The 24,719-nt window shown below is 44.0% G+C and overlaps 1 protein-coding gene across 1 annotated transcript in view; it reads right to left on the reverse strand.

The window, feature by feature from the left end:
- Positions 1-16,201: 16,201 nt before the first annotated feature.
- EFCAB2 (EF-hand calcium binding domain 2) overlaps positions 16,202-24,719 on the reverse strand; it is a 145,392-nt gene continuing 136,874 nt past the window's right edge. Inside the window, exons 7-8 of the mRNA XM_015099188.4 lie at positions 17,958-18,024; positions 16,202-17,013 (exon numbers count right to left, since the gene is read on the reverse strand). Coding sequence (XP_014954674.2) covers positions 16,971-17,013; positions 17,958-18,024 — 110 coding nt within the window. The 3' untranslated portion in view covers positions 16,202-16,970. The remainder of the gene's footprint in view (positions 17,014-17,957; positions 18,025-24,719) is intronic.

The raw sequence follows: 24,719 nt of genomic DNA on the forward strand, positions 1-24,719 counted from the left end.
AAAGAGTCAGACACGACTGAGTCACTAACACATACACACACAAACTGTTTATTTATTTATTTGGCTGCTGTTGGTTCTTAATTGAAGCACAAGTGGGATCACAAGTGGAATCACAATTGAAGCACAAGTGCTTCATGAGGGATCTTTTATTGTGGTTCCCCAGTTCCCTTGGAGTTTGTGGAATCTTAATTTCCAGATCAGATATTGGACCAGAGTCCCCTGCATTACAAGGTGGATTCTTAACCACTGGACCATCAGGGAAGTCCCTGGCGGTGGCGGGGTGGGGGGGGGGGGGTGGGGGGGGCGTTGTGGTTTTTTTTTTTTTTCTTTTTATATTTACCCAGTTTTATACTGGGGAGACTGATAAAAAATTTTTTCCTATAGAGCCAGCTTTTCAACTAGGTCATTTCCCTTCAGACTGAAGAACTTCCTTTAACATTTCTTGTACCAAGGGTCTAGTGGTGACAGATTCCCTCAGCTTTTGCTTATCTATCTTTTTTTCACTTTTGAGTCTGAAGAACAGTTTAACGTATTTTGAATTTTTGGTTCACAGTTATTTTTCTTTCCACCCTTTAAAAATGTCACTCATTGCCTTCTGTCCTTGCTTGCTTCTGATTAGAAGCTAACATTAACTCTCATGGGAATTCTTGTGTGTGTGTGTGTGTGTGTGTGTGTGTGTGTGTGTGTGTGTGTGTATCTCTGGATGTTTTGAAGATTTTTCTCTTTACAATTGGTTTTCAGCAGTTTGGCTATAATGCTCCAGGATGTGGTTCTCGCTGTATTTATCCTGCTTAGGGTTTGCTGAATTTCTTAGACCTATAATTTGATCTGTACGTTTTTCAGCAAGTTTGGGGAAATTTCAGCCATTATATATTGAATTTTTCTAGACCCATTCTCTCTTTTCTGTCCTTCTGGGACTCCAATTACATGTATACTAGGACACTATTTGAATTGTCCCATGAGTTACTGAGGCTCTGTAATTATTTCAGTCTTTACCCTTTTATTCTTCAGATTGGATAATTTCTATTGATCCTTTATTAAGTTCACTGACATTTACCTCTGCTATCTCCAATCTCTGTCAAACCTATTCAGTGAATTCTTCATTTCAGATATTATACTTTTCAATATATAAGTATATAGTTTCCCTTTAAATCTGTGGATATAGTTATAATGACAGCTTTAATTTTCTTGCCTGCTAATTCCAACATCTGGCTCATTTGGGGGTTACTTTCTATTAATTGTTTGTTCTCTTGACTCTGAATCACATCTTTCTGTGTATTTTCATAACCAGTAAATTTGCACTGCAAGCTGGATATTGTGGATATTACATCACAGAGATGCTAGATGCTATTACCTTCCTTTGAAAAGTAATGATTTTGTTCTAGCAGGCAGTTAAGTTAGTGGTGTGTGCGTGCATGCATGCTCAATCGCCCGGTTGTCTCCAGCTCTTTGCAACCCCATGGACTGTAGCCTGCCAGGCTCCTCTGTCCGGGATTATCCAGGCAAGAATACTAGAGTGGGTTGCCATTTCCTCCTCCAAAAGATTGTCCCAACCCAGGGATTGAACCTGAGTCTCTTGTGTCTTCGGCATTGGCAGGCAGATTCTTTACCAGTGGGTCACCGTAAACTTATAAAGGCTTGGCTTTGTGCTTTGTTAGAGCAGATAGTTCCGTTGAGGTTTGGCTCTTAGATCTGAGGAAAATCCCTTAGTCCTGGGACTTGTTCTTTACCCCTAAAGTATGCCCCTTCTGGGGTTTTGATGGAAGGACTAAAGTGGAGGCTTCCCTGGGGGCTCAGTGGTAAAGAATCTGCCTGCTAATATGGGAGACACAGGTTTGATCCCTGGCCCAGAAGGATCCCACATGCCACAGAGTAACCAAGTCCGAGCACCACAACTACTGAGCCTGTGCTCTAGAGCCCAGGAGTCGCAGTGTGCCCTCGAACCTGGCTCTGCAGCAAAGGAAACCACCTCAATGAGAAGCCCCCTCCCGCCGCAGCTAGAGAAAAGCCCAGCGCAGCAACAAAGACCCCGCACAGCCCAAAATAAATACATACAATTATTTTTTTTAAACGAAAATTTTAAGTGTTTATCAGGTCCTGCCAACTTGGGCATTAAACTCCAAGCTCTGCTCCCCTGTAGTGATAGCAGCTGAAATCTCTTCAGCTCTTTCAGCTTCGAGATGCCTTTTCCCTTGGACTTCTTGTAACTCTTCCATGTATGCAAAATTAAAAAATATCAGCCAAGGATTTGAGAGAAATATAATGTGAATTTCAGGCCTGCCTCACTTTGACTCTCTCCTCCCTGGGATTTTTTTCCTCCCTTTCCAGCTATACCCCGAACTCCACTATGTAATGTCTCTAACCAATAAGACTGGCTTTCACGTTGAGTTATAGCCACTGTGCCCAGCAGACTGGAAAAACCCCTGTAACCCTTCTTTCAAGGATTGAATCCTTGAATCCCCTCCAGTCTCTGCCCTGCTTTCGGCTAGTCTCCAGTACCTTTAAATAGGTCCTTGTTGCTGTTGTTACCCAGATTGTAATTGTTTTCTTTTGGAAATTCAGTTGTATGTAAAGCACACCTTCATTTTAGCTTAAACGTGTTTTTTTCAAGTTGACCTAGGGTTTTTGTAATTCTTGTAGTTTCAGGGGTTTCTGTTTTCTGAGTTAGCAGCCTAAAGAGTTAGTTTTTAAAGAAACTAGCTATAATTTTATTTCCTATCTAACTGAAGTTCTTTTCATGATGCAACCCAACTCCTCACGGATAGGTAGAAATTTCTATATCTATACAGGCATGTTCAGTTCCAGACTACCACAATAAAGCAAATATCATAATAAAGTGAGTCTCGTGAATGTTTTGGTGCCTCAGTACATATAAAAGTTACTTTCATACTCTACTGTCATCTATTAAGTGTGCAATAGCAATATGTCTAAACAATGTACATAGTAAAAGTTGCTCATTTGTATCCAACTCTTTGGGACCCAGGCCAGAATACTGGAGTGGGTAGCCTTTCCCTTCTCCAGCGGATCTTCCCAACCCAGGGATTGAACCCAGGTCTCTCACATTGCAGGGGGACTCTTTACCAGCTGAGCCACAAGGGAAGAGCAAGAATACTGGAGTGGGCAGCCTATCCCTTCTCCAGTGGATTTTCCTGACCCAGAAATTGAACTAGGGTCTCCTGCATTACAGGCAGATTCTTTCCCAACTGAGCTATCAGGGAAGCCCAAAAAATGTATGTACCTTAAGCTAAAAATGCATCATGTGACAATACAGAGTTGCTGCTGCTGCTGCTGCTGCTGCTAAGTCGCTTCAGTCGTGTCTGACTCTGTGCGACGCCATAGACGGCAGCCCACCAGGCTCCCCCGTCCCTGGGATTCTCCAGGCAAGAATACTGGAGTGGGTTGCCATTTCCTTCTCCAATGCATGAAAGTGAAAAGTGAAAGTGAAGTTGCTCAGTAGTGCCAAACTCTTAGCGACCCCATGGACTGCAGCCTACCAGGCTCCTCAGTCCATGGGATTTTCCAGGCAAGAGTACTGGAGTGGGGTGCCATTGCCTTCTCCTAATACAGAGTTATAAACCTTCAATTTGTAAAAAAAAAGAAAAGAAGAAGCAGCATTATAGGTGAGATGTAATAAAATTTGGTGTGCTTGTATACTTCTCACATCTTCCTATTTGAGAGTGTTAATGGAATTACTTCAAGATTTAGGTTAAGAAAAAAAAACCCTCTTATTATGGATAAATTACATACTGACTTCCCAAAACCTAGAGCTCCTATTAACATCAATTTATTTATTCCATTGATATCCCTGGGTGAAAAACAGTATCTCCCTGCTATATTCATAAGTACAAAGTGCAAAAAAAAAAAAAATGTTAAGGTCCATTACCTGACTTAGAATGAAATTCTTATTCCATATTCCTTGTTGCTTATTTATTAAGCAGATGTAGCTTCTTTGGGAGTGTTTTGTGGGACTTTTATATTTTCAGAAAATGAAATTTAGCTTTTTCATTATTTATACCTCAGGGGTGAGTAGCTCATAAATTTTATAGCTAAAATATATTATGCCGCTGTGCTTTTGAAAGCCCCAAAGTATAAATCAGGAATAACCAAAATCAGGCTGGCAACTTCTAATTGCTAAGCAGAGAGCAGACTATAATAGCTTCCACTCCTCTTTAGTATTTTTCTTTTGAATAATTTCCACATTGGTTCAGGCACCAACATGCCAGCAGAGCCAGTGGAGCGCATGTGCCAGAGGCGCCTGCGTTTCTCCTTGAAAGAGAATCAAAGCAGCTTACACTGTCCATGTGGTATCGTGATGAATATGCAAACAATATTTGCATGTGATCTACTGGTGTTCTGGGGACCATATGATCATGTATGGGCTGCCAAAGAATCATCCGCAAGCTGATAACTTTAATTTGTGTACTTGGAGCACTACTGTAGTGCCGGAGAAGGTTGTTATCCTGCAACCTAAGGAAGGTTTTCCACTCTTGGATGATCATTTCAATCATTAATCATTTTATGCTCACAAATTCCTTTCATGCTCAATTCCAAGTTTGATTTCAGTCCAAAGTTCAGATAGTTCAGAAGATAAAGAGGAAAGGGTGTGAACCAAATTTGTGTGGTTAGAGTGATTTTTTTTGGTTTTTTTTTGGCTTTCAGATTGTGAAGAAAAGACCAATGATTAAAAATAGAGATGTGGGGGCTTCCCTGGTGGCTTAGTGGTAAAGAATTCACCTGCCAATGCAGGAGACATGGGTTTGGTCCCTGGGCCGGGAAGATCCCCCAGGCTGCACAGCAACTAAGCCCAAGCACTACAGCTACTGAGCCCATGCGCCCTAGCGTCCATGCCCAGCAACAAGAGAAGCCACCCCAGTGGGAAGACTGCACACACAACTAGAGCGGAGCCCTTGCTTGCCGCTACTAGAAAAAAGCCTGCCCAGCAACAAAGACCTAGCATAGCCCAAAATAAATAAAATTCAAAAAGAAAGATATATTTAAAACCAGAGGACGATCTGATGAGTGCCCTCCCATTGACACTGGGCACCAGATGTGATGGCCATGGAAGATGCTGCCACTTATCACAAGAAGCCTCCTGCTCTGAAAGGGATTACACCACTCTGTGTACCACTGTTTATGACAGTGAAGTCAGAGAAACAATTTATGTGTGCATCAGGAGGGGATGGGTTTAAAAACTTACAGTAGTCAGACTGTAGAGTACCATGCAGCCATTAAAAATGTTCTCATAAAAGAATAATTTTATGGAAAAAGTGGAAAGATGTTGATGATATATTAGTGTTAAGTTTTTTGTTTGTTTTATTGGCCAAACTGTGGTACATGTGGGATCTTAGACCCCTGACCCAGGATCAAACCCATGTACCCTGCATTGGAAGTTCAGAGTCTTGACCAATATCTTTCCCATCAGGGGAGCCAGTGTTAAGTATTTTTTAAAATGTAAATATGTACAATATAATGATAATTCAGTGGAAACAAAATTATGCAACAGAAAAAAAAAAAAGAGAAGTAACATCAAGGTATTAAGAGTACAACAGCTCTCTGAGAGTTTCCTCTATGTTTTCTGAGAAAAATGTAACATTATAATCACTATTTTACTATAAGAAAATTTTAGTTCAGTTCAGTCACTCAGTCGTATCTAACTCTGCGACCCCATGGACTGCAGCCCACCAGGCTTCCTTGTCCATCACCAACCCCCAAAAAGCTTGCTAAGAAAAGTTACTAAATTTTTTTAAAAAAAAGGAAATTAAAGCAAGTTTTAATTTTTAGAAAATGAATCACAAGGAGCTAGAAGGGTAAAGGATGTGGGTTTCCTACCTATGCGTAGTGGAAGCCAGGATACGAAAACAAAAGAAACAGTAACAACAACCAAAAGGGCAAAAAGTACAATATGCTGGCAAGACAGATGGAAAGAGAATATTGGTGATTAAAAATATTTTACAACAAAATAATATTTCAAAGCACTTTACAAAAAAAAAGAAAACTAATTTTACATCATTTACCTTCACAACTCACTAAATTTATAGTTAGGAATATAAGAAGGGGATCCTAGAACCCTCTAAAGGGGAGGTGGCTTGCCCAAGACACAGATCCAGTAGGGGGTGGGGCAGGGTGCAAGGGAAGAAGCACAGACCTTTCTTCGGTCCCCAACCAGGAGCCACACACAGAATCAGAAGTACAGCACGTGCTGGTGATAGATGAGACTTTAAAAGGCTGTGAGAGTCCAGGACACAAAACAAAACCACTTCATGTCTAGTTGATGACTGCTCTGATGAACTTAGAGCTGGAGCAGAATATCATTGTATTGTTGGGTGCCGGGAAACATTCTTATATAAAATTTCAAAAACAGCACTTGGTTTAGAGGTAGGTCAGCTAAGCAGGTCAGCAGAACAAAGGAAACAGAGTCAAGGAAGTCAGAGAAAGGTGGGATATTCTCACTGGAGAAGTCAGTGAGGAGGAATGGAGAGTGACTGGGCCTTGAAGGATGGATCAGAGGTTAGGAAAGGGTGGGAAAGACATCAGACAAGAGACAGACACCCAGGAGAAAAGGGCAGGGATGCCCTGAGTGAACTCTTTTTCCAGAACCCAGGCGCCTGTGGGAGTATGGAGGGATGGAACCATGTCATGTAATAGTTTGAATGTCAAGGATTAGGGTTTTGAACTTCAGACAGTGGAGAACACTAAGGGTGAGGAACATGGCCAAGGCCACACATAACTTTAATCTGGTAGCACTTTGTAAAAACTAGGTTGGAGAAGTGCTACATGGCAGCAGCCAACCAGTCAGGAGGAAAAAGGTAAGGGGAGGTCATAGAATTCAGTCATTAGGAACCAAGAATCCTCATATAAAGACAAAAAATGTGGACAGTGTTTCATCAAAGAAGTTATATAAATGGCTAATAAAGCACATGAAACAATGCTTAACATCGTTAGTCATTATGGAAATGAACATTAAAAACCACAGTGAGATACTACTTCATACTCACTGGAATGAATATAATCACAAAGGCAGACAATAGCAACTCTTGTTGAAGTTATGGGGAAACAGGAACCCTCATACATTGCTGGCGGGAATGTAAAATGAGGTAGCCGCTTGGGAAAACAGTTTGGCAGTTTCTCAAAAAGTTAAGTATAAACTAAGCATCTACCTGAGAGAAATAAAAACAATACCACACAAAGACTGGCACACAGAAAGTTCATAGTGGCATTATTCATCATAGCCAAAATGTAGAAAGAACCTAAATGTTCACCAGTTGGTAAGGGGTTAGACAAAATGTGGCATATCCATACAACAGAACATTATTTAGCAATAAAAAGGAAGGAAGAGTTGATACCTGCCTCAACATGGATGGCCTGCAAAAACATTAGGCTAAGTGAAAGAAACCAGACATGAGAAACCATATATCATATGATTTCATTTATGTGAAATTTTCAGAATAGACAGATCTGTAGGGACAGAAAGTAGATTAGCAGTTACCTGGGGCTGGGGGTAGAAACAGGGATTAACTGTAGGCCTGAGGGATCTTACTGGGGTGATGCAAATGTTCTGAAACTGATTTATGATAATAGCTGCACTACTTGCTAAATTTACCCCCCCCCCCAAAAAAAGAAGTGCACTTGTGTAGAGTGAACCTGATTATATGTAAAATAAACCTCACTAAAGTAGTTTCTAAAAAGTAATGGGAGAGATAAAACAGCAAGTGGAAATGAAGATTGATTTCAGAACTATCAGCGCTTGATCAGCTGGGCTCAGAGACCAAACAAATAGGAGGAGGAAGCTTGAGGTGCAAGGGGTGATTTTCAGGATGTGAGCTGAAATAGCCTTTTTGACAACAACGGAAAAGGAGAAGACGATGTGTTTCATTTAGAAAAGATGTAGCCACAATAATCCAATTGCCTTTCCCTCTGAAGCAAAATTCCCAGAGAGAAGGTTGACCTGCATGTGCACTTCAGGAATTGCAGCAGCTACAGCTGGAACCCTCGAGTCTCTCTTCACATCGATCAGAATGAACGCAACACGGGGAGGAACACTAGGAGACACTCGTTAATTCCTGGCGGGAACAGAAGAGTCACGAAAAAGCTGAGAATACGTGCTTGAGAAAAAGTTGTGCTATTAGCATCTCTGTAAGGAACTGCCAGGGGCTTCCCAGATGGCTCAGCAGTCAAGAATCTGCCTGCACTGCAAGAGATGAGGGTTCAATCCCTGGGCAGGAAAGATCCCCTAGAGGAGGGCATGGCAACCCACTCCAGTATTCTTGCCTGGAGAATCCCATGGACAGAGGAGCCTGATGGGCTACAGTCCATTGGGTCTCACAGAGTTGGACACGACCGAAGCGACTGAGCATGCAGGCACGCAAAGAACTGCCAGAACAAGATCGAGGTGGCGGAGGCAAGGGAGTGAGCAAACATTGGCAGGAGCAGGAGTGGGAGCAGGTGCTGGGAACGAGCACCACAGTCAAGCCCAGGAGGTGATGGGCAGGGAGGTCCATGCAGCCCAGGGAAGGGCTTCAAAGCCTATGGTGGGGGATAGGTGGCCACATGGAGACCCTTCCTGAGGGAGAGAGGAGCTTGCCGGAGCTGGGGAACTGCACAAGTTCCTCCAGTGAGAGCTTAGAGTCAAGATCGATTTTTCTAACCAGATGCTGCTGTTGCCACACCCAGATCCCCCAGCTACATGTTGCCTGAGCCCAGGGCACCAGCCTGTGGGGCCTCTGGTCCTCCGAATTGCTAAAACCTCCCCTTTCCCTGCAGCCACACCCTCTGTCGCCTCGGCCTCCATCTCGCCACTCTACAAGATCTGCCAACACACATCTCTGTCACCAAAGACATCCTCTCAGTTCTATTCCTGCTAGAAAATCAATAGTTCTGGTCCACCTGCATTTGCCCCAGTCGGCTCATGAGCTGCAAATGCAGTGTGTTGGATGGGTGAATAGATGGGTGGGTGGGTGGGTGAACAGAGACAAGACCTTGGGGGAAAAAAAGAGGGATCAGATGAGAGAAACTGGACAACAGATGTTCCTTGGTGGGGAAGAAGGGATAGCTCACACAGCTTCTTATGGAAATGTTGTGATTGAGATCAAACGCTGATCTTTCCTGATACTTTTCTAATACGAAAAAAAAAAAAAAAAAAACCCCACAGGATTTAAATTTAAAGCCTCACTTAAAAGCAAAATACAGATAAGTGTCAGAGAATTCAGGCGTTACGGTTTCCACAGCAACATCCACATGGCCATCCAACTACTACTAAATAAATGAAATTAAGCGTTTCTATTGCCCTTGACATTCAGCCATATGCTAAGCAATCTCTTTATTGGTTTATAATTCCTTGCAGCCACCTGTGCAAGAGGGAGCCTTTGCACACCCACATAAAGAATGATGAAACCAAGTCCCAGGGGAGTAATAATAACGTATCCAGAGGAACCCTGGCCGTCTGACTAAGTGGTGAATCTCACGGAACAGCAAGCGACAGGGTAGAATGACAGTCGCAGGGCTGCCCGGAGTGCACAAGGAAGGCCAGTCACTAGTTAATGCCTCTGCGTGCTAGGTCCTGCTGGTGAGCTTTCTCAAGCCCCCGATAATGAAGACGGAGCCACAGGCAAGTAATGAAGCGATAAGAAAAGCCAGAGGCCTCAACATTCCAAGTGGAGGGGATGCGAAGAAATACTGCGTAACCTGGGTTCAGTTGGCCTCTCATGTGGCCAGCGTCACGGCCTGCCCAGGACTCTGAACATATACTAAAGGAAGGAAAGTGTTCCTGCAGTGGTTCAGAAGAATGAGGGGCAACAAACTCCTAGGCCTCACAGAACAGAAGCCAAGCCCAGTGTACAAGATTGCCTGTGGAAGCTCCACTTGTCTGACAGACGAACAGGCCCCACAAGAGGTGGCAGATGTTCACTGTGGCAAAGCTCTTATGGCAACAAATTCTAGTAAATCTCACCTAGCAGATGCACACAGGCACGTGGATTAAAGGCATCAATACAACCCAGGGCGCTGAGCCACAAAGTGTGACGTGGGGCCCACGGTCCCAAGGCGGGCCGGCTAAGGACTTAGCTGTCATCTTAATGAGCGATCTTTAAGGAGAAATGAATGGTGGCTCATGAAATACGTGGCTGAGCTAAATCGGGAGGTGTTGCCAACGCACACCTGAACAACACAACCTAGTGCGTGAAAATGCACACTTTTGGTTTGAGAACAAAAAGCACAGAGGCAAGCCCCAAACATCACACTTCCTGCATCAAAGAGATAGGTTTGGAATCCCAGATTCTGAATGGTAGAAAATTAGAAAGTTTTTCCTAAAAGACAAACAGATAATAGGTTCAAGATCAATATAAACTTTGGCTGTATTAAAGCAAACCCACCTCCTGCAGGAAGTTTTTCCCAATTAGTCCTACTTACGTACCCTACAGCCCTTCTGGGACAGCAAGCTTATCTTCCCAATATCCCTAATAACCAAGCATTAAGCAGGTACCTATATAACAACATAGCCATGCATGAGCTGTCCATATATCTGTTTTCAGTTGTCCTCTTTTCTCTATTAAGTGGATTATTCCTCAAGAGTTCTAAAGCCATGGTGCAAAGGTGCAACCTGATTGTTAATTACAGAGCTCCAACTTAAGATATGAGGCATCCATGTAGGATTCCAAAACTGTGTGCATGACATGTTAGATTATGAGCCAGTGGCCACATCCTTAATCTTTATGTCCCTAACACTCAGCACAATGCTGGCTGTGGCTCTTAATACATGTTTATGGGGGAAATAAATGTGTACCATTATATTAGTGCTTTGCTTTTCATATGAAATAGGTGACTTGAAACTTACCTTGAACACTGCATTCTGTTCCAAAAGTCTTACAGCCAAAAAGACAAACGAAGTGACCAATCACAAGCAATTAAAAAGCCTAGGAGAGACTGCTCGACAGAGAAGACAAAAATGACTAGAATAGTCTAAAAAAAAAAACATGTCATGCACACAGTTTTGGAATCCTACATGGATGCCTCATATCTTAAGTTGGAGCTCTGTAATTAACAATCAGGTTGCACCTTTGCACCATGGCTTTAGAACTCTTGAGGAATAATCCACTTAATAGAGAAAAGAGAGCAACTGAAAACAGATATATGGACAGCTCATGCATGGCTATGTTGTTATATAGGTATCTGCTTAATGCTTGGTTATTAGGGATATTGGGAAGATAAGCCTGCTGTCCCAGAAGGGCTGTAGGGTACGTAAGTAGGACTAATTGGGAAAAACTTCCTGCAGGAGGTGGGTTTGCTTTAATACAGCCAAAGTTTATATTGATCCATTTCCAGGGGTGAGAACAAAGACAGGAACATACCTCATTCTCAGTTCAGTTTCAGTTCAGTTCAGTCACTCGTCGTGTCCGACTCTTTGCGACCCCATGAATCACAGCACGCCAGGCCTCCCTGTCCATCACCATCTCCCGGAGTTCACTCAGACTCACATCCATCGAGTCTGTGATGCCATCCAGCCATCTCATCCTGGGTCGTCCCCTTCTTCTCCTGCCCCCAATCTCTCCCAGCATCAGAGTCTTTTCCAATGAGTCAACTCTTCCCATGAGTAGCCAAAGTACTGGAACTTCAGCTTTAGCATCATTCCTTCCAAAGAAATCCCAGGGCTGATCTCCTTCAGAATGGACTGGTTGGATCTCCTTGCAGTCCAAGGGACTCTCAAGAGTCTTCTCCAACACCACATTTCAAAATCATCAGTTCTTCGGCGCTCAGCCTTCTTCACAGTCCAACTCTCACATCCATACATGACCACAGGAAAAACCATAGCCTTGACTAGACGGACCTTAGTCAGCAAAGTAACGTCTCTGCTTTTGAATATACTATCTAGGTTGGTCATAACTTTTCTTCCCAGGAGTAAGCGTCTTTTAATTTCATGGCTGCAGTCACCATCTGCAGTGATTTTGGAGCTCAAAAAAATAAAGTCTGACACTGTTTCCACTGTTTCCTCATCTATTTCCCATGAAGTGATGGGACAGGATGCCATGATCTTCATTTTCTGAATGTTGAGCTTTAAGCCAACTTTCTCACTCTCCTCTTTCACTTTCATCAAGAGGCTTTTTAGCTCCTCTTCACTTTCTGCCAGAAGGGTGGTGTCATCTGCATATCTGAGGTGATTGATATTTCTCCCAGCAATCTTGATTCCAGCTTGTGCTTCTTCCAGTCCAGTGTTTCTCATGATGTACTCTGCATATAAATTAAAGAAGCAGGGTGACAATATACAGCCTTGATGTACTCCTTTTCCTATTTGGAACCAGTCTGTTGTTCCATGTCCAGTTCTAACTGTTGCTTCCTGACCTGCATATAGATTTCTCAGGAGGCAGGTTAGGTGGTCTGGTATTCCCATCTCTTTTAGAATTTTCCACAGTTTATTGTGATCCACACAGTCAAAAGCTTTGGCATAGTCAATACCTCATTCTAGGAGATTAAAATTTAGGAGACGAGTTTAGATTAGAGCTAAGATAGTGCAGGCTTTCATGATAAAAAATAATGACTGAAAACTCTGTCACAGAGTCACTCTGACACAGAGGACTTGTCATCATCTCCCTAAGCTACTGGAGGCAAGCTTACCAGTGTTGAATTTTCAAGGACACCTGGTTGATCCTCTAGTCCAATATCCAGTTTCATGCCAGCACAACATATTGTTCTTTAGCAGTTGGCTTTTCAGAATACTTTACACCAAGTGATTAGCATTTCCTTACCCATTATTCTTCTATGAAGACAGCTGGCAGAGTTATTTCACTTATACTGGTGAGATGCCCCAAAACACAAGAAAGCTAAATGATATGCCCAACATCACAAAAGCAGTTAAAATGGCAAAGAGGAATTTGAATTCCAAACCTCAAACCGTCCTTCTCTAATTACTCTCTATTTGCTACAGTGAGCAAGCGATGTTTCTGTTCCAGGATTCCTTGAGGACATGCTTCCTGAGACCTGCTCCTAGCTCGTGCTTCAAACTTGCAGGCATTGCATTCAAATAGTCTTTATTTTTATGTTACTGACAAATACACCCGAACCGCACACAGCTGAGAGCCCTGGAACCAGTGTTCACACTCCTTAGGGTGGGGGCAGGGAGTGATCAAATGACTGAAAACTGGAGAAGGACATGGCAACCCGCTCCAGAATTCTCGCCTTGAGGACCCCCATGGTGAGAGGAGCCTGGCAGGCTTTGGGATCGCAAAGCATCGGACAAGCCAAAACAACTGAGCACGCACACATGCATAACATAAAATTTACCGTCTGAGCCACTTCTGAATGTACAGTTCAGTGACATTAAGTACATTCACAATGTTGTAAGCCATCACCACCATCTACCTCTGGAATGTTTTATCTTCCAAACTGAAATGTACCATCAGACACTAGCTCCCCATTCCTCCCGGCCTCTGGCAACCACCATTCTACACTGTCTCTGACTTTGACTATTCTAGATGCCTCATCTTACATGGAATCGTACAGTATTTGTCTTTTTTGACTTTCACTTAGCATAAGGTCCTCATGGTTCTCCTTTTTGGCTGCCTTATTTTGAAGGTCGAAACCGGCAGACTGAATGAGAAGACAGAGAATGAGAGGAGGTGAGAATGATTAGCTAGCTTTTTGACCTGAGCTGGATGGATGGAGTCTCCATGGAAAGCGGAGCTAATACATCAGCCCATAGCCATGTCTACGTTCCAGTATGTTCTCACATCCCCTTCACCCCTGCTCTAGCACCTCATGGACCTCACTAGAGGTGCCATAGCAACAAGGGACCAGTGGGATTTCCCTGGTGATCAGGTGGTTAAGAATCTGCCTCACAATGCAGAGGACAAGGGTTCTATCTGGTTGGGGAATTAAGATCCCACATGCCAAGGATCAACTAAGCCTGCATGCTAAGCCCATGAGTCACAGCTAGAGAGTTTAGGACAGCAAGAAAAGGTCCTGCCGGACTCCTACATGCTGCAACTAAGACCTGACATAACCAAATAAAGAAATATTATGAAAGAAAAAACCAAGGCACTGGTGACACCTTTAAATCTTTCCATCATCCAAATGAAAGATGCAAGGAGGATTTGGACATTCATCTTGCCCTCCCCCAATGTCAGAGAAACAGAAAACAACTCAAGAGTCTAAGAATACTATCAGAGAACAAGCAAGCATCTCAGTCACTGATGTACACACCCTCAGAGTCAGCAATTCACCAGCTAACATGCTACGGGATGAGATGCTGAGAGAATCTTGTACACCTTACTTAACCTGAATAAGGAGTGAACGTTGATCTGCAAGGAGAGTTTTCCGCCAGATCTAGCCCAGAAGCTGAACAGTTCAGTCCCTGATCACAGAGACGATCTTAGAGCCAACTGCTTTCCTCTTTCGTCTTCCCATGACTCCTTCCCTAGGCCAGCACTCACCTCCTCATAATGAGGGTGATGGTGGTGGTGTCCACACAGGATGCTACCTCAGGTCTCACCCCAGCCCAGTAAGTCTTCCAAGGAGGTGCAGACAAGCCACCCCCTGCTCAAAGCTTTAAGGGTCCCCTTTATCTAGGGCATAGGACTCTGGGAGGAGGATGCCCCAGCAGACACTTTACACCCTTTGGAGGGGCTCTTTCCAGCTACACCCTCTACTGGAGACTCTCAAACCGCCCTCCCGGGGCTGTGCGCTCCCTCCCAACCTGAGAACAGTGCATCCGCACAACAAACTCCTTTGCATGACCTTCAGGGCCCTTCATGGTTGGGTGCCAACCCAGCCTCTCCACACTTAATCTCTGCTACTTTCTTCCACAAACCCTAACATCCAACAGAGCTGAGACCCTCATTTTTCCCCGCACACACTGGCAACCTTTCATGCATCTGTTTTGCCTTTGCCTAGAATGGCCTTCCTCCTATCATTCCCCCACACACTCAGTCCTCCCTTCTACAACAACCCTCCTCAATGCCACCTCCTCCAGGAAGCCCTTCTCTGAGCCCTCTACCCAGCTGCACTGTCTTGCCTGAATCCCCGCATCTGTCTCATGTGGGCTCCTTTCCTGTGAGAAGGTCCTTCTCTCCTATCAGACCATGAACTCACCAAGGGCACTGGTCAGTCGCATCCCTATTAGTTCCTCTCCTGGAGCCCGACACACGTCATCAGGGTTCAGAGTTTGTTAAGTCAGTGAACAGATATGACAATCATTTATGTGAGTCAAATATATAGCTAGAAAATCACTGGGCACAGGGACTCCTGGAAACGTCAGGATCGTATTTGTTTCCCTGCTCTATGCCTGCTGCATGTCACCTTTATGATCACACACAAAATCCAATGAGATAACAGAAAAAAATGGCTGAACTCTTATCATAGGTTTCTACTCACTCTCAGGTTCTCAATTGCCTGTTTTTTCCCTCAGTCCTACTCCAGATTTTTAATAGCTTACTGTTTATCCATTCATTTTACTTCTTTTTTTTTTTTTTACAAAACAAAACCAAAAAAGAACTTTAAATTTTGCCCAATACTCCTGAGAAATTCTCCTTTACACTTAAGTCAAAACAAGGGTAAGTTATCTGTAGTGGGTTGAATTAGAGGTACCCCAGGAGATACAGTCAAATTCTAATGCTCCCCCCCTGTAAATGTAACCTAATTTGGAAATAGAGCTTCTGCAGGTGTAATTAAGTTAAGGATCTCAAGATGAGATCGTCCTAGACTTGGAGTGGGCCCTAAGTCCAGTGACTGGTAGAAGATCTGAGGCATAGACACAGAGGAGAAGTAGGGGCAAGGGCAGCCTCTGAGAAGGTGGAGACAGAGATGGGCGTGACGCTGCTGCAAGCCTAGGAACTTCTGGAGCCTCCAGAAGGTGGACAAGGCAAGGAATGGTCCCTCCTGGAGCCTTTGGCGGGAGGATGGCCCTGTCAACACCTCGATTTGGGGCTAACGGCAGAACTGTGAGAGAATACATTTCTGCTGTTTGGAGCCATCAGGTCTGTGATAATTCATTATGGCAGCCACAGGAAATTAGTACATTAACCCACTGTATCAGTCCCCAAATAACACTCAAACCCAACTCTTCAGACAGTTTCCTCTCTTCCTATTACTCTTAAAAAAAAAAAAAATCATCTCATCTTACTTGGCTTTCCTCTCTCCCACCTTGTACTTGTCAGTCTCTGTCTCAGTGTGGGCTGTCATAAAAAAAAAAAAAAAAAACAAACAAACCTCTATGGACTGGGTGGCTTAAACAATAAACATTTATTTCTCACGTCCTAGAAGCTGAGTCTGAGATGAGCATGCCAGCAAATCTGGTTCTGGCGACTTCTTCCCGGTTGCAGACTGCCGACTTCTCCCTCCCTGTGTCCTTGCTTGGTAGAAAGAGGCCCATCTATCCCTCCGCCTCTTCTAAGGGCAGTGATCCGTTCCAGAGGGCTCCATCTTCGTGGCTGATCTTCTTCCAAGGCCCCACCTCCAAACACCATCACACAGGGGAGGGTGGGCTACATCAATATTCGGTCCATAACAGTCCCCTTTCCACCTTTCGGTTTTCTTTCTCTACTCTCTGCTTCTTTCTGGTTTGGGTGCCACTATTCCTAACCTCGCTTCATCATGCAGGTGGGACCTCTGAATCGCCTCCCTGGAAGTCCCTGCGTGATAAATGTTGGATTTATACTGCACACTTCACCACGTGAGAATTGAAACCTCTCATTTGGAGCAAAAGCCACAGGAAATAAGCAAAAAGCTACTCATCACGTCATTAGAGAATCTTAGCCCACTTCCAACCTCTCCACTCCCTTCCCACAGCTTCAGGCCATCATTTCTCCTGATAACCAGTAATTTCAGTCATTTTCTACATGCGTTTCTGTTGGTCTTCTGAGAATTCTCATTTCCCAAAGTAGAGAGGCCACATCGTCTTTGGTGAGCCTGGGTGGTACAGGGGGTTGCTGTGCTGGGGGAGATTATAGTGTGACAGGGAAGGGGGTGAGACGGCATCACCCCACTTTCTACCCACCCTCAGCAGAAGGGAGACAGCAGAGCAAACAGCACCTGGGAGAAAGGAGAGATTTCCAGTTACTTCCTTCCCGGGTTCTTCCCCGGAGCCTCTGTTATCCCTACCCATCCTGGGCCAGAAAAGAGTTTAGTGAATGAAGAGTAAAGTGTCCAAGCCTTGTAGGGCGCATGAAGGAAGTCATCAAACCAGGGCAGGAGGCCCCCCAGCCACAGCAAGACTCTGTGTTCACCTGGTGAAACACCACTCAGAAGTCCCCGTGTGTGTGTGTGTGCACACGTGCAGAAGTCCTCTTTTTTTGGCGTCCTTTAAATTTTCTTCATCAACGAAGTACATGTACATTAGTTGAAGGTCAAATAGGCCAAAGTGTTTTTACAAATCCTCTGTCCCACTCCCCTGTCCCCCACCTGTGCCCCTCTTCTCTGGAGCAACTTCTGAACTTCTTGGGGTATTTAGCTTCATTTTTTAAAATGTGCTTGTGCTCTTCTTTCTGCCGCCTCTTGGTTTATCCATTGCAGACACTGACCCTTCACTCTGCATTGTGACGCTTGAAGTTTGAGTTCTCTGCTCTCTCCCTCCTCCCAACGATGGTATTGATAAAAACCAGAGCAGGCTCCTAACTGTGGGGCCTTGCACAGCTGGTCACCCTTTCCTCCCTGATCCCACACTCCCTCCTGTTCCCCCCGCCTCACTGGTCACTCCCTGGGGCACCTCTGCAAGTTCTCTCTCTCTTCCCTGCCCTCTTAGGGATGGAGCAGGCAGCGTTCAATCCCTGGTCCTCTCTTCCCCTCCATCCACTCTCCCTGCTTGGTGGTCTCATCTAAACTCACAGCTCTAAGTACGTCCATTTCTTGATGACTCCCGGGGATTCATGTCTCTAGCCCTGACCCCTTCCCTGACGCCAGACCCCTATGCCCACCTCTCTTCTTGACCTCTCCACTTAGATGGCCAATAGACACCCCACACTTAACACAACACACACCCACTCTGGCTGGTCATTCCAAAAGCTGCTCCCCCTGCTGACTTCAGTGGTTGCACGAGTACAAAACCTACAGGGAGGCAGGGGTACAAAGAGAAGAGAGTCAGTGAGAAATTCCCCACAGCAGATGCGGTACAGACATTTTTAAAACAAGCTAATATCCTCAACATTCATAGCAGGATTATTCATAGTAGCTAAAATGTGGAAATGCACACGCATCCATCAATAGATGAATGGATAAACAAGATGATATATACCCATACAATGGAATATTATTCTACCATAAAAGGAATTAAGTTGATAAATGCTCCAACATGAATGAACCTTGAAAACCTTATGCTAAGTGAAAGCAACCAGACACGAAAGGTCACATATTACATGATTCCATTTATGTGAAATGTCCAGAATAGACAAAGAGCAGATTATTGGTTGCCAGGGTATGGAGAGAGGGGGGAAACGAAGAGGAACCCTGATGGATACAGGGTTTCTTTCTGGGATGATGAAAATGATATGCGATTAAACAGTGGTGATGATTGAACAACTAAAAACCACTGAATTGTACACTTTATAAGAGTGAATTTTATGGTGTATGAACTACATCTAGAAAACTTTTTTATGAGCTACATTCAAATTTAAATAGTGTGCTGCAATGTGTTACTAAGTAACTCATTCTCATTACTCCAGTCTTCAGTTAAGGACTGCCATATACACTGCCTCTCTTAGAACACATTGAAGCAAATTAGGAGAAGAGAATGATGTTCTGTGTTTGGGTGAATATGGAGAAAAGCAAACAGTCACACAAGGACTGTAGAGAGGAGATTAAGGATTAAGGAAGCAAAAATCAGATCAAGAAATAACTAGAAGAAACCTAAGAACTGTGGTGCTCCTACAAGGATCTGTGGTGAAAGAAAGTGAAAATGAAGGCACTCAGTCGTGCCCGATTCTTTGTGACCCCATGGACTGCAGCCTACCACGCTCCTCCGTGCATGGGATTTTCCAGGCAAGAGTACTGGAGTGGGTTGCCATTGCCTTCTCCAGAGGATCTTCCTGACCAGGGATCGAACCCGGGTCTCCCACATTGTAGGCAGATGCTTTACTGTCTGAGCCACCAGGGACCTGTGGTAGGTGATGCCAAAGACAGAACCTGCTGGTTTTCCTCCTGTTAGAGGCATGGGGACTCTAGAGATATTTGCTAATTTCCTCCCAGCCTCCAAAGTCTCTAGTTTTGTTCAGATATGTACCTCTTCCTGACACAGTCCATATACTGCGTGGAAAGCCTTTGGTTTTAGGGGCAGGGTATTGGCCCAGAACTAAGCTACTCAGTGCTGGTCCCAAGACGACCTTAGGGTGTCAAGTCAGAATAAAGTCAAAACAGGGGATGGAAATAGGGTTTCCTGATGCTATATCTCTGCAAGGGAAAGTCCAGGAACTACCTTCAGCCATCTTGAGAGGAGGTGGTTTGAAACTGGAGCTAACACAAAGAAAGAGAACCAAGACTTAGACACTAGCTCTGACATACGAGCCACGGGCCAGGCTGCATCTACACCTTTGTCTACTATTAGACTGTTCAGTTACACGAGCCAATTAACTCCTTTTTATGGGGTGAGCTTTCTGTTACTCGGAGCAGCAAAGATCACATCTATAGTCAGTCAGGTGATGATGTTTGAGAGCACGCAAAGTGTGCAAACTACACCTTTCTATTTCCCTATTATGTTGCTTGTTTTTTTCATCAGAGGTTTATAAAAAGGGACATAAAACCTCCTGAAAATTCTGCTTATGAAATACTTGCATGGGTTTCATGATAACTAATACAAATCGATAAAGCTTTCAAGACTGAATAAAAATGTAACTGACAAAATTAATTTTGATTTGTGTTAGCCTTAAATATTTTGAAAATATAAGTCTATACTTGACAAACCCAAGTTCAAGCCACATTAATATTATTCCTGTCAACACATCCACCTTCTGTAGAAGGTCAGGTGCTGTGTTGTTTTGGAGTGTGTGTGTGTGTGTGTGTGCGTGTGTGTGCTCAGTTGTGTCCAACTCTTTGAGACCCCGTGGACTGTAGGCCACCAGGCTCTTCTGTCCATGGAATTTTCAAGGCAAGAATACTGGAGCAGGTTGCCATTTCCTATTCCAGTGGACCTTCCTGCCCCAGGATTGAACCTGAGTCTCCTGCACTAACAGACGGGTTCTCTTCTGCTGTTCCACCTGGGAAGCCCATTGGAGTACAGTGGACTGCAAGTCAAACTTGCCCTTAGCCTGTAAATCCACCCAGACTCATCACTCAACACAGTTCATGTATCAGCGTCTAGGGGCCGTCCGATCCCAGAAACTAGCTTGGCCGCTTTTCATGTAATGCTCTCAGTGACAGATGTCTCTGTATATAAAGTCGAAAATTATAGCAATCGCTGGAAATGTCACCATCACTGCCTGAGTATGCAAGAGATGCACCCAAAGCAAAATGCTTAAGCAACATTGAAAATATAGTATGAGCAAAAACCTACCAGGCAAACGAAATGAGGGAAAAAAATGGAATATTAATGGTTTTAGCAACATGGAATTTTCCCACCCCGACACACTGACCGAAAGCATGAGTCAGGCTCAGCCAGCACCTCACAGCCATCAGTAACCTGAGAGCACTGAGTTCTCTACCACCTGGGCCCAACTCCTCACTGAGTTAGTGAATCGGGCCCCTCTCCCAGCTGAGGAGCTGGTCAGCTGGCCCTGCTGCTACTGCTGCTGCTGCTGCTACTGTTAAGTCACTTCAGTCGTGTCTGACTCTGTGTGACCCCATAGATGGCAGCCCACCAGGCTCCCCAGTCCCTGGGATTCTCCAGGCAAGAACACTGGAGTGGGTTGCTATTTCCTTCTCCAATGCATGAAAGTGAAAAGTGAAAGTGAAGTCGCTCAGTCATGTCTGACCCTTAGTGACCCCATGGACTGCAGCCTACCAGGCTCCTCTGTCCAAGGGAGTTTCCAGGCAAGAGTACTGGAGTGGGGTGCCATTGCCTTCTCTGCAGCTGGCCCTAGGCAGGCACAATTTTCTCTTTGTACAGTATCTGCTATAAATCAGAGTTTCCTAAATGGCCCTGAAGGTGGTAAGTAGGATGTCCCCAGTTCTCCAGAGGCAGGCGGAGGGGAGCAGGAAGCCTCACTGCCTCAGCAGTCCGGCCCAATCCACCTGCACACATTGCTCTCAGCCTCTCTTCTTTCCTCCCAAGATTTACTGATCCTCCTGGAAGGGCTGCTGTTGCTCTGCCACTCAGTCATGTCCAACTCTTTGCAACCTCGTGGACTGTATCCCGCCAGGCTCCTCTGTCCATAGGGTTCTCCAGGCAAGAATACTGGAGCGGGCTGCCCTGCCCTCCTGCAGGGGATCTTCCCAACCCAGGGATCGAACTTACATCTCCTGTATTGGCAGGCAGATTCATAATTTGTTCTAATTCCCTTCTCATCTATTTCTCATGGCAAATGGTGGATTTTTTTTTACTTTTAGGATCCTTAATTTGCCTATATAATGTAAATATGGAGCAGTGCAGCCTGCCTCATTCTTTCAAAATTATTCAAATTTTGCTCATTCCTGCGTGCTGTAACTGTGGCTTCTGCTTGAGTAGCCACTCCCTGCCTAGTAGTCATTATTTCTCATTTGAGGCATATTTAAAACTATGCAGATGTGCTTTAGTCTTGCTGTTATGATTTGCCAATAAAAGGAAGCCAGACTGAGTGACAACAAGCTCTCTGCAAATTGCTTCACACTGGATATCTTTGGGAGCTTCTCAAAACTGATTTTTAAAAAAAGAATGAAGAAAAACTGCAATTTTCTTTACAGTGCTTAGAGGCTTTTCCATGGATATTTCTGAATGTCAGATAAGATCATTGCTGCCTTTGTAAGTATTAGCCACAAGAAAAGAGATAAAAACAAATACTTTATACCGCCCTACACACAATGAAGAGCTAAAGAGCCAGGATATTATACAGTTCATCCATGTATTGATATTTAGTTCATAAAATATTTCTACAAGACCAGCATTCATGCTATTTTGACAACATGAATCTTTGTGTCTATAGATTAAGACAAAGAAAGATTTTAGCCAGATATTTAAGGTGGCTGAAAGCTTTAGAAAAATATAAATTAAGATTTTGTATTTACGGTACAAAATATAAACAAGAAACCCAGGCACTCTCTTCTGCCCTTGGTGGATATCTTTGTTTGAGGCTTGCACCTGTTTGGGGCTTCCCAGGTGGCGCTAGTGGTAAGAATCCACCTGCCAATGCAGGTAGACTTAAGAGACATGGATTCGATCTCTGGGTCAGGAAGACCCCCTGGAGGAGGGCATGGCTACCCACTCCAGTATTCTTGCCTAGAGAATGCCAAGGACAGAGGAGCCTGGAGGACTATAACCCATAGGGTCACACAGAGTCAGACCCATCTGAAGCAAAGTAGCATGCAGGCAAGCTGGCTGGCCCCAGTTCTGTGCCTTAGCATGAGCCATCCCCACCTGAAACAACATCCCTTTCCCACAACTTGGCTGGGAACCCCCTACTTGTCCTTTAAGACCCAGCTCAGATGGCACCTCCTGATTTCTAGACTCCCCAAGCCGGGGTTGCTGCTGTCTTCTGTGCTCCACCAGCACTTTGACCATCACCTGACCATGGCATTGGCCATGAGTGTTGTGATGCACCTGTTTGCATGTCTGTCCCCTTCACTGCACAGCAAGCCCTGTGGGGGCAGGCTCTGCAGATTAATCTTTAAGGCCCACTACATAATTTGGTACGCCTCACTCAAGGAAGGCGCTTACTGATGAACAAAAAAATGAATGAATGAGTGACTGAAAGATTGACTTAGATACACACATCCAAGGTGGCAAACAGCTGGCTGAGAATGATACATCAGTTGTCACCAGGTCCTGCCCACCACACTGCTCCACTTAAGAGCACACCCCTCATATCACTTCTGAGAACTGCCTTCCCAGCTGTAACAGCCACTCCTGAGGATCCAGGAAGTAACTCTCCTTCTAAAGAGTGGGGAACAATTTCTTTAAATACTAATTGAAATTAGTTGATTGATAGCATTTCCCTTTAATGGATTTCTAAGAAACAAAAGTTCTGCCATAGATTTCCTTCCAATCAGGCATGCTCTTCAAGCATCACTGAATTCCCTCTTGATTAAGAATGGCAAAAATGGGCCTCTGGCCAACCACTGGGCTTTGCATGGTGACTTCCACAGGAAAGGTGTACAGGAAAGGACCTAGAGACAGCCTCAGAAGACACTTTTTAAAATTCGTGAAGCGTTCCATATTTTTTCTTTTTAACAAGTGGTGCTGGGAAAACTGGTTAACCACTTGTAAAAGAATGAAACTAGATCACTTTCTAACACCTCACACAAAAATAAACTCAAAATGGATTAAAGATCTAAATGTAAGACCAGAAACTATAAAACTCCTAGAGAAGAACATAGGCAAAACACTCTCTGACATAAATCACAGCAGGATCCTCTATGATCCACCTCCCAGAATTCTGGAAATAAAAGCAAAAATAAACAAATGGGATCTAATTAAAATTAAAAGCTTATGCACAACAAAGGAAAATATAAGCAAGGTGAAAAGACAGCCTTCTGAATGGGAGAAAATAATAGCGAAGGAAGCAACTGACAAACAACTAATCTCAAAAATATACAAGCAACTTATACAGCTCAATTCCAGAAAAATAAACGACCCAATCAAAAAATGGGCCAAAGAACTAAATAGACATTTCTCCAAAGAAGACATACGGATGGCTAACAAACACATGAAAAGATGCTCAACATCACTCATTATTAGAGAAATGCAAATCAAAACCACAATGAGGTACCACTTCACACCAGTCAGAATGTCTGTGATCCAAAAATCTGCAAGCAATAAATGCTGGAGAGGGTGTGGAGAAAAGGGAACCCTCCTACACTGTTGGTGGGAATGCAAACTAGTACAGCCACTATGGAGAACAGTGTGGAGATTCCTTAAGAAACTGGAAATAGAACTGCCTTATGACCCAGCAATCCCACTGCTGGGCATACACACCGAGGAAACCAGAATCGAAAGAGACACATGTACCCCAATGTTCATCGCAGCACTGTTTATAATAGCCAGGACATGGAAACAACCTAGATGTCCATCAGCAGATGAATGGATAAGAAAGCTTTGGTACATATACACAATGGAGTATTACTCAGCCGTTAAAAAGAATTCATTTGAATCAGTTCTGATGAGATGGATGAAACTGGAGCCGATTATACAGAGTGAAGTAAGCCAGAAAGAAAAACACCAATACAGTATACTAACACATGTATATGGAATTTAGAAAGATGGCAATGACGACCCTGTATGCAAGACAGCAAAAGAGACACAGATGTGTATAACGGACTTTTGGACTCAGAGAGAGAGGGAGAGGGTGGGATGATTTGTGAGAATGGCATTCTAACATGTATACTATCATGTAAGAATCGAATCGCCAGTCTATGTCTGACACAGGATACAGCATGCTTGGGGCTGGTGCATGGGGATGACCCAGGGAGATGTTATGGGGAGGGAGGTGGGAGGGGGTTCATGTTTGGGAACGCATGTAAGAATTAAAGATTTTAAAATTATAAAAAAATTTAAAAAAAAAAAAACAAAAAAAAATTAAAAAGAAAAAAGAACTCCGGCATGCAGACCAGTAGGGCACTTGGCAGGTGAGACCAGGGACTGTATTATGCAAAACCTTATGTCATCTTTTCAGATGTTCTTC

Source organism: Ovis aries, chromosome 12, assembly GCF_016772045.2.
Source record: "Ovis aries strain OAR_USU_Benz2616 breed Rambouillet chromosome 12, ARS-UI_Ramb_v3.0, whole genome shotgun sequence".
NCBI lineage: Eukaryota > Metazoa > Chordata > Mammalia > Artiodactyla > Bovidae > Ovis > Ovis aries.